The following is a 13004-nucleotide window of genomic DNA, read 5'->3' on the forward strand; positions in this document are numbered from 1 at the left end:
TGGGGCACAGTGTCCTCTGTGTGCTGGTGGAACAATTTCTCCATAACATCTGAATCAGAAGAAGCTGTGCAAACCTTGGACCAGTGGCTGGACTCAGCGGTGGGTTGGACAAGGGCCAACAAACTGATTCTGAATCCTGGCAAGGCAGAGGTGCTGAGAGTGTCCAGTTCTCCAACAGGGACAATTGCCTGCATACTCCCCTCTGAAAGAGCAAGTTTGTAAATCCAGGGATTCGCCTGCATCATCTGTGTTGCTAGAAGGCCAGCTGTCCTCCTATATGGAGCTTCCTGAACTGACTGGGAGACTCCGAGACCAGAGAGAAGAGACGGTGGAAGACGACTGGAAGAAGTTTAAAGAATATTTGAAAAAATATGTTAATATTTAAATCTTAGAATAGAGGAAGATGGAAAGGAATTGCTGAAACATTTGATAGAAGTGGAATACAAAAAGGGAGGTGTGAGGAGGTCGGTGAAAGAAGTGAATGAAAGATATGATATTGAAATTGTTTGAGTGTTTTAAATTGTCTTGTTTGGTTTTGTTTAGTTTAATGTGTTTAGTGTTATGTAGTGTCTTTATATTGTATTGTATTGGTTTTTATTTTTCTGTTTATGTTTGGTTTTGTAATGTTTAAATTGTTCAAAAAGTAATAAATATTATTAAAAAAAATATTTAAATCTTAGAATAGCTTTGGAAGTGGATATAGGCTGTAGGGTTAGAAGTAGAAGATAGTGTATTTTTAAAAAAGTATTATTTGTAAGTGATAAAATGTGAAGATTTTTAAGGTAAAAGTAAGTGTGATAAAAAAATGGTTAAAAATTATGATATATGAAACTGCTAAAGGTGAGGTAAAATGAAAATCAGATAGGGGGGACTTGGCTAAGCTCACCTAACAATGTTTAGGAAAAATAAGGATAAGACAAGAATTTGTTTGTATTGTTTGTATTGTTTATTTGTGTTTAAAATGAATTTTAAAAAATTGGAAAAATAAATAAATAGAAGCCCAGCTGTTCTCAGTGGCCAGAAGTTCTTTTCACCAGCTGCAGCCATGTGCTGGTAAACTGCCAGGCTGGATTACTCTGTGGGGTTGGCCTGGAACCTGCAGCGAGTGCAAAAAGGAGCAGCTGGACTGCTCCCGGGGGGCAGAATACAGTGGTACCTCGGGTTAAGTACTTAATTCGTTCCAGAGGTCCGTACTTAACCTGAAACTGTTCTTAACCTGAAGCACCACTTTAGCTAATGGGGCCTCCTGCTTCTGCCGTGCCGCCGGAGCACGATTTCTGTTCTCATCCTGCAGCAAAGTTCTTAACCTGAAGAACTATTTCTGGGTTAGCGGAGTCTGTAACCTGAAGCGTATGTAACCTGAAGCATATGTAACCCGAGGTACCACTGTATTGGCTTCATGTTACGCCAGTGCTGAAGGCCTTGAACCCGCTGCCAGTTAGCTGCGGGACTAAGTTTAATATGCTGGTCCTGGTATACAAAGCCCTATGCGGCTCGATACCAGGATAATCTAAGAGAACATATTGCCCCTTATATACTCAGCTGGTAGCTCAGTCAGTAGAGATTGAGGCAATCTCAAGGTTGTGGGTTCAAGGCCCACGTTGTCCCCTTCCAACTCTACAATTCTATTACTCTATAGCATGCTTTGCAGACCAGACTTTGTGCTGCAGATAGAAGAGATCTGTCCCACTCCCACATGATGCAGGAAGCAGGCCTTTATTGTAGCAGCACCACAACCCTTCGGAGCTCCCTCCCAAGTCTGTGTATGAAATTGCTTTTACTGTTGATCTTTTATTACTGTTAATTGCTATGAGGTGTTTCTTGGGAAGCAATGCATATATTAAGCAAATAAGCAAGCGGTGTTTGATCCTTTAAGAACCACAGGTTTGTATATATGTGTTGCCTCTTATAAAAAGTACGGGGCATGGGGACCTCAGAGCCCCAGATGCAAACCCGTTTTTGGCTTCTGCCATCTGGGGCGGAAAAATAAATGACAAACAAGGTTACCGGCGCCATCTGCTGGCAGAGTGCAATTATAAGCCTCCTCACTTGTAGTGTAAGCAATTTCAAGCCGAGCAGTAGATTTCTGAAACAAATTTTAAAGTCCAGAGTACCCAAGTGGAGAGGGGAATCTGGGGCGGACTTTGACCTTTCAAATTTCAGCGGCACCCTCTGCAAGGCCAAAATTTCACTACATCAGTGGCTCCCAATTGGCCAAGTACTGCGGACCCGCCCCCCCTTTCAAAAGCAAAGCCACTGACTAGTTACTTTTGAAAGTTTTATATCTCACTGGTAGCTTTTGTTATGTGAATGGGTGGCAAGGACCCCTTGGGTGGGTTATGCAGACCCCCTGAGGACTGGGGGACCAACAATTGTGAACCACTGCATTATGTCATTGGAGTTTTCTTGGCAGGAATACTGGAGTGGCTTGCCGGTTCCTACTCCAGGTAGGCTCCATGATCACTGCAGATGGTAACAGCAGTCACGAAATTAAAAGACGCTTGCTTCTTGGGAGGAAAGCAATGACAAACCTAGACGGCATCTTAAAAAGCAGAGACATCACCTTGCCAACAAAGGTCTGTATAGTTAAAGCTATGGTTTTCCCAGTAGTGATGTATGGAAGTGAAAGCTGGACCATAAAGAAGGCTGATCGCCGAAGAATTGATGCTTTTGAATTATGGTGCTGGAGGAGACTCTTGAGAGTCCCATGGACTGCAAGAAGATCAAACCGATCCATTCTGAAGGAAATCAGCCCTGAGTGCTCACTGGAGGACAGATCGTGAAGCTGAGGCTCCAATACTTTGGCCACCTCATGAGAAGAGAAGACTCCCTGGAAAGACCCTAATGTTGGGAAAGACGGAGGGCACAAGGAGAAGGGGACGACAGAGGACGAGATGGTTGGACAGTGTTCTCGAAGCTACAAACATAAGTTTGACCAAACTGCGGGAGGCAGTGGAAGACAGGAGTGCCTGGCGTGCTCTGGTCCATGGGGTCACGAAGAGTCGGACATGACTGAACAACTGAACAACAAGCATTACATCATAGTTGTGATACCCTGTGCACCCCTGGGCTTGCCTTTAGAGCAGCAAGTGAAACCTAAACATCTAGGCTGCAACATCTCCCCGTCTCCCCAAGAGTCACTGTTCGTCTGGGAGGCAGCAAGGACTGGGGCCTCCTTTTGGGGCAGCCTCTTCAATCTCTCCCAGGAGGCCTGCCCTTGCTGGGGGCTGAGAGGGGACTCGGCTGTGAGGAGGCACCTCTGGCCTCATGCCAGACTTGTTTTCCCTCATGGTGAACGGGGCGGGGAGGGTTTTGGTTGTGAAATGCCAGCGTGCTGCTCGAAAAGGCTCCGCTTGGGCAGAAGGGGCCGTATGGGTCACATGCCAGCCCAGCAGGGCTCCGTGCTAGAGAAGGCACTACAAAGAGCGATGTTTTGGCAGCTGGGAAAGTGTTTGGAGGCCTCTCTTAGGAGATGCTTGTATTGCCAAGGCAGGGCAGTTGTGTCTCCCCTCCCCTTGCTATACGTACATCGTCCTGGTGTGATGCTTGAGGGATTGTTTAGGAAAGAACCAGTGAGTCTTCATGGAGCCCCAGAGTGCAACCCCGCTCCTGGCTTCTTGGCAGAGGTGGTATCAAATGGACGAAAGGGGAAGGCTGCTGACTAGCGTGGCACTGATGTTGCCCCAAAGTGGGCACCTGCCACCTATGATCTCAAAAACCTGTTCTAGGCCTTATCCTGCTGTTATAAGAATTCTAAGGTCTCAAATATATATTAAATGTTCATAAATGTACAAGGCAAACACATACATAAGTATATAAACCCTGTGTCTGAAATAGTAAAGGAAAAGGGACCCCTGACCATTAGGTCCAGTCGTGACTGACTTTGGGGTTGCGGCGCTCATCTCGCTTTATTGGCCGAGGGAGCCGGCGTTCAGCTTCCGGGTCATGTGGCCAGCATGACTAAGCCGCTTCTGGCGAACCAGAGCAGCGCACGGAAACGCCGTTTACCTTCCCACCGGAGCGGTACCTGTTTAGACCGCTGTAGACCACCTCCCCTGCTGTAGACCCCTCCTTCTGTGATGTATGTATGGTGTTTTAGGGGTGGTGGTCTTGGGCTACAGGGTGGGCAATTTCAAAAGTCTATATAAGGGCTTCTGCACCATTGTTCGGGGTGTTCCTCCCTCCTATGTGTGGTGAGCGGGGACCCTGTTGCAACAGTTTAAGAAAGATCAGGCTTACTAGCTGCTTAGCTTCTCAATATACAGTGGTACCTCGGGTGAAGGACTTAATTCGTTCTGGAGGTCCGTTCTTAACCTGAAACTGTTCTTAACCTTGAGGTACCACTTTGGCTAATGGGGCCTCCCGCTGCCGCCACGTGATTTCTGTTCTCATCCTGAAGCAAAGTTCGCAACCCAAGGTACTATTTCTGGATTGGCAGAGTCTGCAACCTGAAGCGTTTGTAACCTGAAGCGTCTGTAACCCGAGGTACCACTGTACTCTGGTTGGCCTCTGTTATTTTCTCCTACCAATAGGGGACCCAGTTAAAGACTCTATATGGGTTCTTGGATACCCCATAAGAGAAAACGAGCAGGTTTGTTTCTTATAACAATACCATTGTTGGAGATCTTCCCTCCATGTCCTCCGCCTCAACACTTGGAGAAACTTCTTGGTTCATCTCCGTGCCGCTGCAGTGCCGACTGACGTCCGTTTGTGTCGGAAGATGCCACCGTCATGGGCCAGAGGCGATGAGCAGCCAAGGTGAAGGCAGGAGGGCACAGGCAACCCCCACCCACCACTGCCAGCCTCTTCATGACGCACCTCTCTAGGCCGCACCTTCTCAAGAAGGTCTCCCTTCATTAGCTTTCCGCTGCGGCTCCTCCGAGTGGAGGTTGACGCTTTTGTCACTGGCAATTTGTTGAAGGAGAAGGAGAAGAAGGGTTTGTTGTGAGCAATGAGGTCGCGCCGTCTCCACACAGACCTAATTACTTTGCACTACAGCAAAATGAAATGAGGCCCATGAGTCACCAAGGAGGAAGGAGCGGGCCGGAGGAGGCAGCAGGTTCCTCTCCCATCAAGAGAGAGCTGTCAATCCATTTGAGAATGGCATGCCGATTAATCATCCAACTTTCCGACTCCCGCGGCAATTAGCAGAGGCCTGTTGGGTCAGAGCAAATGCGGCCCACCTAGCCTCTTGTTCTCACAGTGGGCAACATGAGAATCGTGGAATCGTAGAGTTGGGACCCCAGGGGTCATCTAGTCCAACCCCCTGCAATGCAGGAATCTCAGCTAAAGCATCCGTGGCAGATGGCCACCCAACCTCTGCTTAAAAACCTCCAAGGAAGGAGAGTCCACAACCTCTCAAGGGAGCCCTGTCAAACAGCTCTTGCTATAGTTTGCCCCACTTGTGACTCTCAGAAACTGACTTTAGAGGAAGCCAGGAGCCACATTGGCCCATGGCTACCAAAAAAACACAACAACAAAAAATCCCACGAAAAACAACAACAAACAAACAAAAACCCTCAATGCTAGTGCCTCTTTCACCTTCTGAAATCTCAAGTGGCTTAGAAATGAACAAAAGCTCATTGTTTGGAAGAAAGCCCATTGCCCATACTTTTGCTTTCATTCCATGTCCCTGTAGCACAATGGTAAGCAAAGTATTGTTGACCTTGTGCTGTTCGTGGCCATATTTTCCCCCTTCCCAATGTTGATATTTTTCCTGAAAGAAATGATATCCCCTCAAAATAAAAGCCCGTGCCCTTGACTTGCAGCCTTGTCAATGAGTTAAACTAAAGCACAAATCGAATTTATGTGCAGGTTTGGCTGGTGACTTACAGTGGTGCCCCGCAAGACGAAATTAATTCGTTCTGTGAGTTTTTTCATTCTACGAGTTTTTTCGTCTTGCGAAGCACCAATGTGTATTGACGGTTTCCCATAGGAATGCATTGGCGGTTAAAAAAAAAAGGCGCAAGACATTTTCGTCTTGCGAAGCAAGCCCATAGGGAAATTCGTCTTGCGAAGCAACTCAGAAAATGGAAAACCCTTTCGTCTAGCGAGTTTTTCGTCTTGCGAGGCATTCATCTTGCGGGGTACCACTGTATCTGGTCTCTGGTCAAACAGGCTTTTCGGATTGTTGAAATGCTACAAAACCTACAAACCTGTTTGACCTGAGATGACGGCAGGCTGAAGGAATAAATGCATTGCACCCGAACACACACACTGACCATTCTGCCACAGCCCTTTCCTCTCCTTAGAACAGCTTCCCCCAACCTGACGCCCTCCGGATATTTTGGACTACAATTCCCAGCAGCCCCAGCAGCAGCATCATACAGCTGTGCTGGCTGAGGTTGATGGGAGTTGTGATCCAAAACATCTGAAGGGCAGCAGGCCGGCGAAGCCTGCTGCGGACACTCCCTGACCCCAGCTTTAACCTTTGTCCTTTCTGAATATTTCAATGCGACTGTTTTTGTGGGGACAATAAATGACCTGAATAATTAGAAGCACCTGCTTTGAAAACAAAAGGTCCACGTTTCATCCTCAGGAGCCCAATCCCCAGGAGGTTGGTGCGAGGGGGGGGGGCAATGCACTCCACACAACTCATGACACTCACAGCACCTCCTCTGGCCTCCCTTTGCCTCAATCTTTGGACATAGAGGAGGCCTAATCAACCAGGCCGGCTCTCCCATGAGGCAAGATGAGGCACTCGCCTCAGGCAACAGAATCCACTGGGGCAGCAGATCCCAATATCAATCTTTTTTCCCACCCCTTCTTCACTGGCAGAGAGGGAGGTGTCATTTTGGGACCTGCCTCAGGTGCCCAGGTATCTTGGGCCAGCCATGTCAACCAGGGACTAAAAGTGGGTATCTTTAGTTGGAGGATATTGGGAAACTGGACCAGCGGAGTCCATCACCAGGTGAGCATTGAGGGAGTGTACGTCCTTTCACATAACAGGCACTCGGCTATCTGTGGCAACCCCACAGTCCCTGGCTAGAGGGACTTCCCTTTTTTTGTGCCTCTGCCCTTTTCTGGTCATACTCTCACCGGCCCTCAAGAGTGGGGCAAGCACGGCCAACCTACCGGCTCAGTGTCGTTGCTGACATTCCCACCTAAGACCAGCGTTGCTGGCATGGTGCACTTCAGCAGCTGAGATGAATACACCACCCTTGTGCTCTTTGGACATGGTTGCGTACATGTTGATATTTTATAATGCCGTGGCAGATCACCTATATCCCTCTTGCATGTGGCATCAGCAAGCGGGGAAAGGGAAGAAGAAAAAAACGAAATGGGGAAAAGTCCACCGAGAACTTCATCTCAACTTTCCTTGATGCGAAGCAGTTGAAATAGGATCTGTCATTCCCTCCTCGTGCGCTTCACCCTCTTTGGCGTGGCAGCTTCAAAGATTCTCATTCTCATTCATCCATCTTCCCAAAAGATGGAGGGGGGGGGGGGGAGGCGAGAAAAAGCGCAATCCGTTCAGTCCCAGATCCTTTGCGTCAGGCCTGCCCAGGTTCATAAATCAGCCATTTCAATACTCTGCCCATTTCAAATGACGTCCAGCTCTTTCATTAAGCTCATGATTTATCGCTGGAAGGTGCTGTCTTTTATTTTATGCCCGATTTATAAACTTTTCCCCCTGCTCTTTCCCCACCCCACCCCTCGTCGGAGATCATGTTCGCTTTGTCCACCGGGCCAACGAGACAGTAAATTTATTGTCTGAGAACCGCTACTCTGAAAGATGACATCAATGCGAAAAGCGTGCTTGCGTTTCCACATCCACGGACGAGACTGCCATTGGATAATCAGCGCTGGGTGGAGTCATGAGGTCACTCGCCATCACGGGTGGACCTGTGGCATAAAAGCACATGATGGGGGCAACAGCAGGAGAAGACGCATCGGCCAGGTGGGAATCTCAGCGCTGACGTTTTGGGGAGGCATGATGGACAAGCTGGGCTGGATCTGCCTCTCCCTTGCCAGTCTCTCTGGCCCACTCTGGGCCATCCCTGTGGCCAGCGAAGGGTCCTACTGGCTCCCAGGTAAGTCCTCTCCCTTTCCATTCACTCAGTAAGACATTGGTTTGTGGTGGAAGGATAGGTTCAGGAGAACCGAAAAAGCCAAGGGAGAGAGATTTGGGGAACTATCTCCCCCAATGCGGGGCATCCAGTCACACCGCTTCTTTTAGGGAACAGGTAAGACACGCCTCTTCCAGCAGGAGTTTGTCCTCATAGCTCAGTAGCAAAGCATCTGCCTTGTATGCAGAAGGTCCCTGGTTCAATCCCCGCCGGCCTGAGACCTTGGAGAGCTGCTGCCAGCCAGTGTGGACAACACTAAGTTAGACGGTCCAACAGTCTGATACAGCATAAGGCAGCTTCTCATGTTCCCAATGAGAGGAACGGCCAAGAAATTTATGAATGGGTCGACATTGCTGCTTTAAATAGGATTTGGGTTGATACAATTGTTTTAAGTTCTTGTGTTGGGTGGTTATTGCATCATTTCTTATTATGACAGGAACCGCCCTGAGGGCCTTTGGGAAAAGCATATAAATTTCCTAATATAAATAAATGGATAAACATCCCAGTTCACACAGGTGTGCCGATTGCTTGAGGATTAGAAACTGGGTGTCGGCTTAAGGGAGCCCTTGGTGCCCTAAATGGACCCTCAAGGGATGATCAACAGGCACATCAGGAAACTGGCAAGCCCTTTCCCGGGAACCTGTCAGGATACAGAATCATAGAATCGTAAAATTGCAGAGTTGGAAGGGACCTTGCGGGTCATCTATTCTAACCTCCCCCCCAACCACTGGGAATGGCTTCTGCACTTGGCACTGCCAAATATGAGGATCTTTGAAAGAGCATCAATCCATCCATTGAGAAGCTTTTCCTCCTGACGTTTAATAATGACAGAAGAAAATGAATGCCCATGAAAGCCACTCATCCCTGGGAATGGCCACTGTAGCAGCCTTTGTAGGTTACCGAGATCTGCTCCTTGTCAAAGGATGAAGTGGGTGGTTGACGCTGCTGGAGCCCTGTGGAAAGAAACTAGGGGGGGGGGGACTGTGGCTGCAGAGGAACACCAGACCCCGACAAGATCCTTTCTGGCTGGGGTGCGGAGGGAGGCAAAGGTTTTGAGCCACACTTCTTCATTTGCAGCAGGACAGGTCTGACCCAAGGAAGCCTAATTCACTTACGGAACTCCCTGCCACAAGCAGCTTAGATGGCCTTTTTAAAAAGGCATGTCCGGGGGCAGGCTGAGCCGCTCAGAGGCCCGGCTTTTGACATCCTTACCCATAATGAAAATTAAAAATGGCGAGCCCGCACAGAAAAACAAAATAGGGCATTCAACAACCAAAAGCTGCTTCCTTTTATTGCTTCAGACTCATAGCAGTAAATAAAAATGATCTGCCTGAGTACTAAGTGCACAGACTGGATGGGAGAAATTGGCATTGGAAACTCCTGCTTCTCAAATATTTTGGCAGCAATTCTAAGCCCACTTACCTGGGAGTAAGCCCCACTGAATTCAACAAAACTTACTTCTGAGTAGATATGTTTAGGATTGTGCTGCAAATTGCTGTGCAAATGGCATTTAAAAAATATTGTGAATACTACTGCCCAGGGGAATGCGATTATAATTTGTGTGCAAAGCACATACCGCCATTACCTGTCTGTGCATCTTCCTTGTGTGCACATAATGTGCTTTCTTACAAAAAGTCACAATTCATATCAGAAGCAGACAGAGTGGGAGAAAATAATAAGAACAGAGACTTTTTCAGCACTAATGCAGAGGAGCTTTAAAATCAAGATTCAAACAAGAGGCGTCTTGAAAGAGGCCAACAGAGGTTTATAAAAAGTGAGAAATATATTAAAAAACACATACAGAAACAACAGGAATAACAACAAGCTACAGAAGCCCACAAACCCAGAGCCACAAGCCTGTGAGCCTCAGTTCACACACCCTTTTCAGTACAGGCAGGCAGACCCCATCAGAATCTGGAATTCCCCCAAATGTTAATAGGTATCAGTCAACAACAAAAAATATCATTTTACTAAACCATGTATCTTCTTTGCTTAAATTTGCAGTTATAATCTCTCTCTCTCTCTCTCTCTCTCTCTCTCTCTGTGTGTGTGTGTGTGTGTGTGTGTTTGTTAGAGGTTTTTGTTGGATGTGCATAAAAGCAAGTTTATCCAATGTCCAAAAATTGGCATCTAAATCTGAGGGAGCCCTTGAGGCCCTGGGCCAAGGGGCCCTCCTGGCTCCCACCCCATAGTAGGCCCTAGATCCAGGGGCCCTCTGAAGAGCAGAGGGTGAGCAGGGGGCAAGCTGCCCAATAGACACTGGAGGACTTTGGTCTGATCTTACACTCTTAAAGGTGACAGAATAACGCAGGGGAAAAGCTACCGGGCAGGGGAAACTCTCTTTTGCAGGGAAAGAGAGAAGAAGGTGGGTGGATTGTGCAGAGCCCCTTTGGGAGGAATCTGCTACCACACGAGTGTCAATTGCATCCCACCAACCCAACCACCCACTGTGCCTCAGTTGGCCCATGACAAGGCATAGAGACCCCCTCAGGCTGTGCGATGCCTCCCTCTCGTGTCCTTCTCTCCTTACAGCCACTGATGAAGATGCCAGGATAACTCTGGAGGCCCTGAGCAGCAGGAACAGAGGGTCCTCCCTCATGCAGACCCCACAGGGATTAGTGGGAGCACAGATGGAAGACACTCTGAGGAAAGCAGGTAAGACAGAGACACCCCCGTTTGCCTCTGGAGGAGCAAGCCAGACAGGGGCATTCTGCAGCACTTGCAACGCAGACCATCAAACTGCTGCTGCTCCTGCTTCCCAGTGGAACCTGCTCCAAGGGTTGAAGCCGCCCACGCCATACCTGCCCTTAGGACTACCTGTTCACCTTCTTTCACACTCCATGCAACCTAGCCAACCAGGGAGCATTCAAAACAGAGCCAGGGGTCTTCTGACTGATGGGTCAGGACCTATGGTTTGATCCAAGGCTGGGCGCAACTGCAGCAGGTGGATTTGAAAGGGCGGAAGACCCCTGGTGTAGTGGTTAGGGGGCTAAACCAGGAATCGGGAGACCAGGCTTTGAATCTCTGCTTGGCCACAAACTCTGAACTTAGGCCAGTTCCTGCCTCTCAGTCTAACCTCCTCTTCACAGGGTTGTTGTTAGGTTCAAGTGGGAAGAAAATCACCTTGGGGGGGTAGAAAAGGTGAGATAAGAGAGTCCTGATAAGCGAGCTGCTGGGGAAGGGCATAATAGGGAAATGCCTGGTATTCTGCAAGGCTGGGTTTCATTACTTTTAATTTGGAAAACTCCCATCCAGAGAAGAAATATACAGCAGAGGCTCTTTTTCTTCCCCTCTAGGATTAAGAGCTGGCAAACTGGTTTGACCAGCACCAACCATGAGCTGAGAGCATGGGCACACTGCACCCTTTGACTCTCTCTGTCCACTCCTGTCCTAGGAAGCAACGTCCAAAAGCTCCCACCAAGGGAAGCTGGGGAAGGGGACCAAACCAAGGCTGGAAAATAGACCATGACCTTTCCAGAGGAGAAAGCAATGCTTGGATGTATCTTCTTTCTTTTTTGTTCCAGGTCTCCACCCCAGAGGCTTTATGCCATCGAGGGAAAATGTCAAAGAGGTGAGAAGCCCCCAGCCCCAAGGCCATTTGAAAGCTTTTCTCCTTGTTATGGGTGCTGTGACTCTGCTGGGTTCTCAGTGTGCGACCAGGGACTCCCGGTCAACCTTCCTTACATGACTCAACATGTAACATCTGCTTTTCTCAGGTACTCTTCGGAAACCTCCCCCAGAACACGCTGCTGAGCCGCTTGCTAGCCACAGACAGGAAGCAGTACAAGAAGCGTGGCAACCTCTCCGAATGTTTCTGGAAATACTGTGTGTAACTGATGGCTGGAAGCGGCTGATGGCCAACTGGACACCCCCCTCCCCCATTCTAGCTCCTTTATTTATGTCATCAAGAAGAATCCTAGAACCCTGCATATAGATTTGTCCATATTTAAAAGATTAAAATAAAGAATTGTGAAGCTGGCAAAAACAAATCACACTCCAGACCACAACCTCTATGATCCTGGCTGTTTGCGAGAGGAATAAATCCTATCTGGTTTGCTAAGATCTTGTAAGCAAAGAATTCTTTTCTTCCTTCGGTGGTTCCTGTTTGCATTTCAGCAGGGATCAAGGCCCCCGCGTGGATAGGCTTTGAATCTTTCTTTGTGTGTTATGCTCTGCGAGGTCAGCGGAAAGGAGGCAGGAAAAACACTTGGTAGTTTCTCTATGGGGGGGGGGGGAGCACTGGGAAAGGAAGGCCAGACATTTCTGTCCCAATTAAGGAAAGCAGTGGAAATGGCAGACTTCAGCTATGTCACTGACTCTGCTGGCATTGAACTGGGTGTCCCTAGACTGACTTTATGACAATCAAACCCAATTAACTTTTTTTAAAAGGCTCTCTACCCCCCTGCAACCTCCGCTCTCATTTTTAGGCACAGACATGACAGCCTGTCCCTCGACCTCAGATGAAGAGTGGAGCTGGCAATGATGAATGGGCAGCAGCTCTTTGGAAGATGCCCGTCATAAATCTCTGCCTCTCTGGCGGGAGCATCATGCTGCAATCAGATAAAATGGACGGGAAGTTGATGTGATTTAAGAAGAACCAGCTCCGCTGAAGGGAGCACTTCCTCTCTATGGCTTTGACATACTTTGGGAAGATTTGCAGTGTCTCTCAAAGAGTAAACAAGTGCTGGCCTCAGATGGAACAGCGAGCAAATGCAAGGTCCTTCTTAGAATCAAAACAATTAAGTGTAGCCATCAACTTGGATGAAATTACGAGTTATCCTGTTGCCGCTGCCAATTTTAGTCTTTACTTATTCTGAAGCAGGTTCTGCAATCCCCCCTCCTGCATTTTTCACTCAAAATGTGTAAAGACTGAAACTAATTAAACTTTTTTTCCCCTTCTGACAAGGCTCCCCTTCACTTCCCCAATGATACGAAGGT

The 13004-nt window shown here is 48.1% G+C and overlaps 1 protein-coding gene across 1 annotated transcript; it reads left to right on the forward strand.

Moving 5' to 3' along the window:
* Positions 1 to 7903: 7903 nt before the first annotated feature.
* Positions 7904 to 12971, forward strand: UTS2 (urotensin 2). The gene is made up of 4 exons (XM_083452314.1): positions 7904 to 8030; positions 10599 to 10721; positions 11591 to 11637; positions 11783 to 12971. The coding sequence occupies exons 1-4, from the start codon at positions 7931 to 7933 to the stop codon at positions 11897 to 11899; spliced, it is 387 nt and encodes a 128-aa protein (XP_083308440.1). The 5' UTR covers positions 7904 to 7930; the 3' UTR covers positions 11900 to 12971.
* The last annotated feature ends 33 nt before the right edge of the window (positions 12972 to 13004 follow it).

The sequence above is a fragment of the Podarcis tiliguerta genome, assembly GCF_965153285.1.
Source record: "Podarcis tiliguerta genome assembly, chromosome: 8".
Lineage (NCBI taxonomy): Eukaryota > Metazoa > Chordata > Lepidosauria > Squamata > Lacertidae > Podarcis > Podarcis tiliguerta.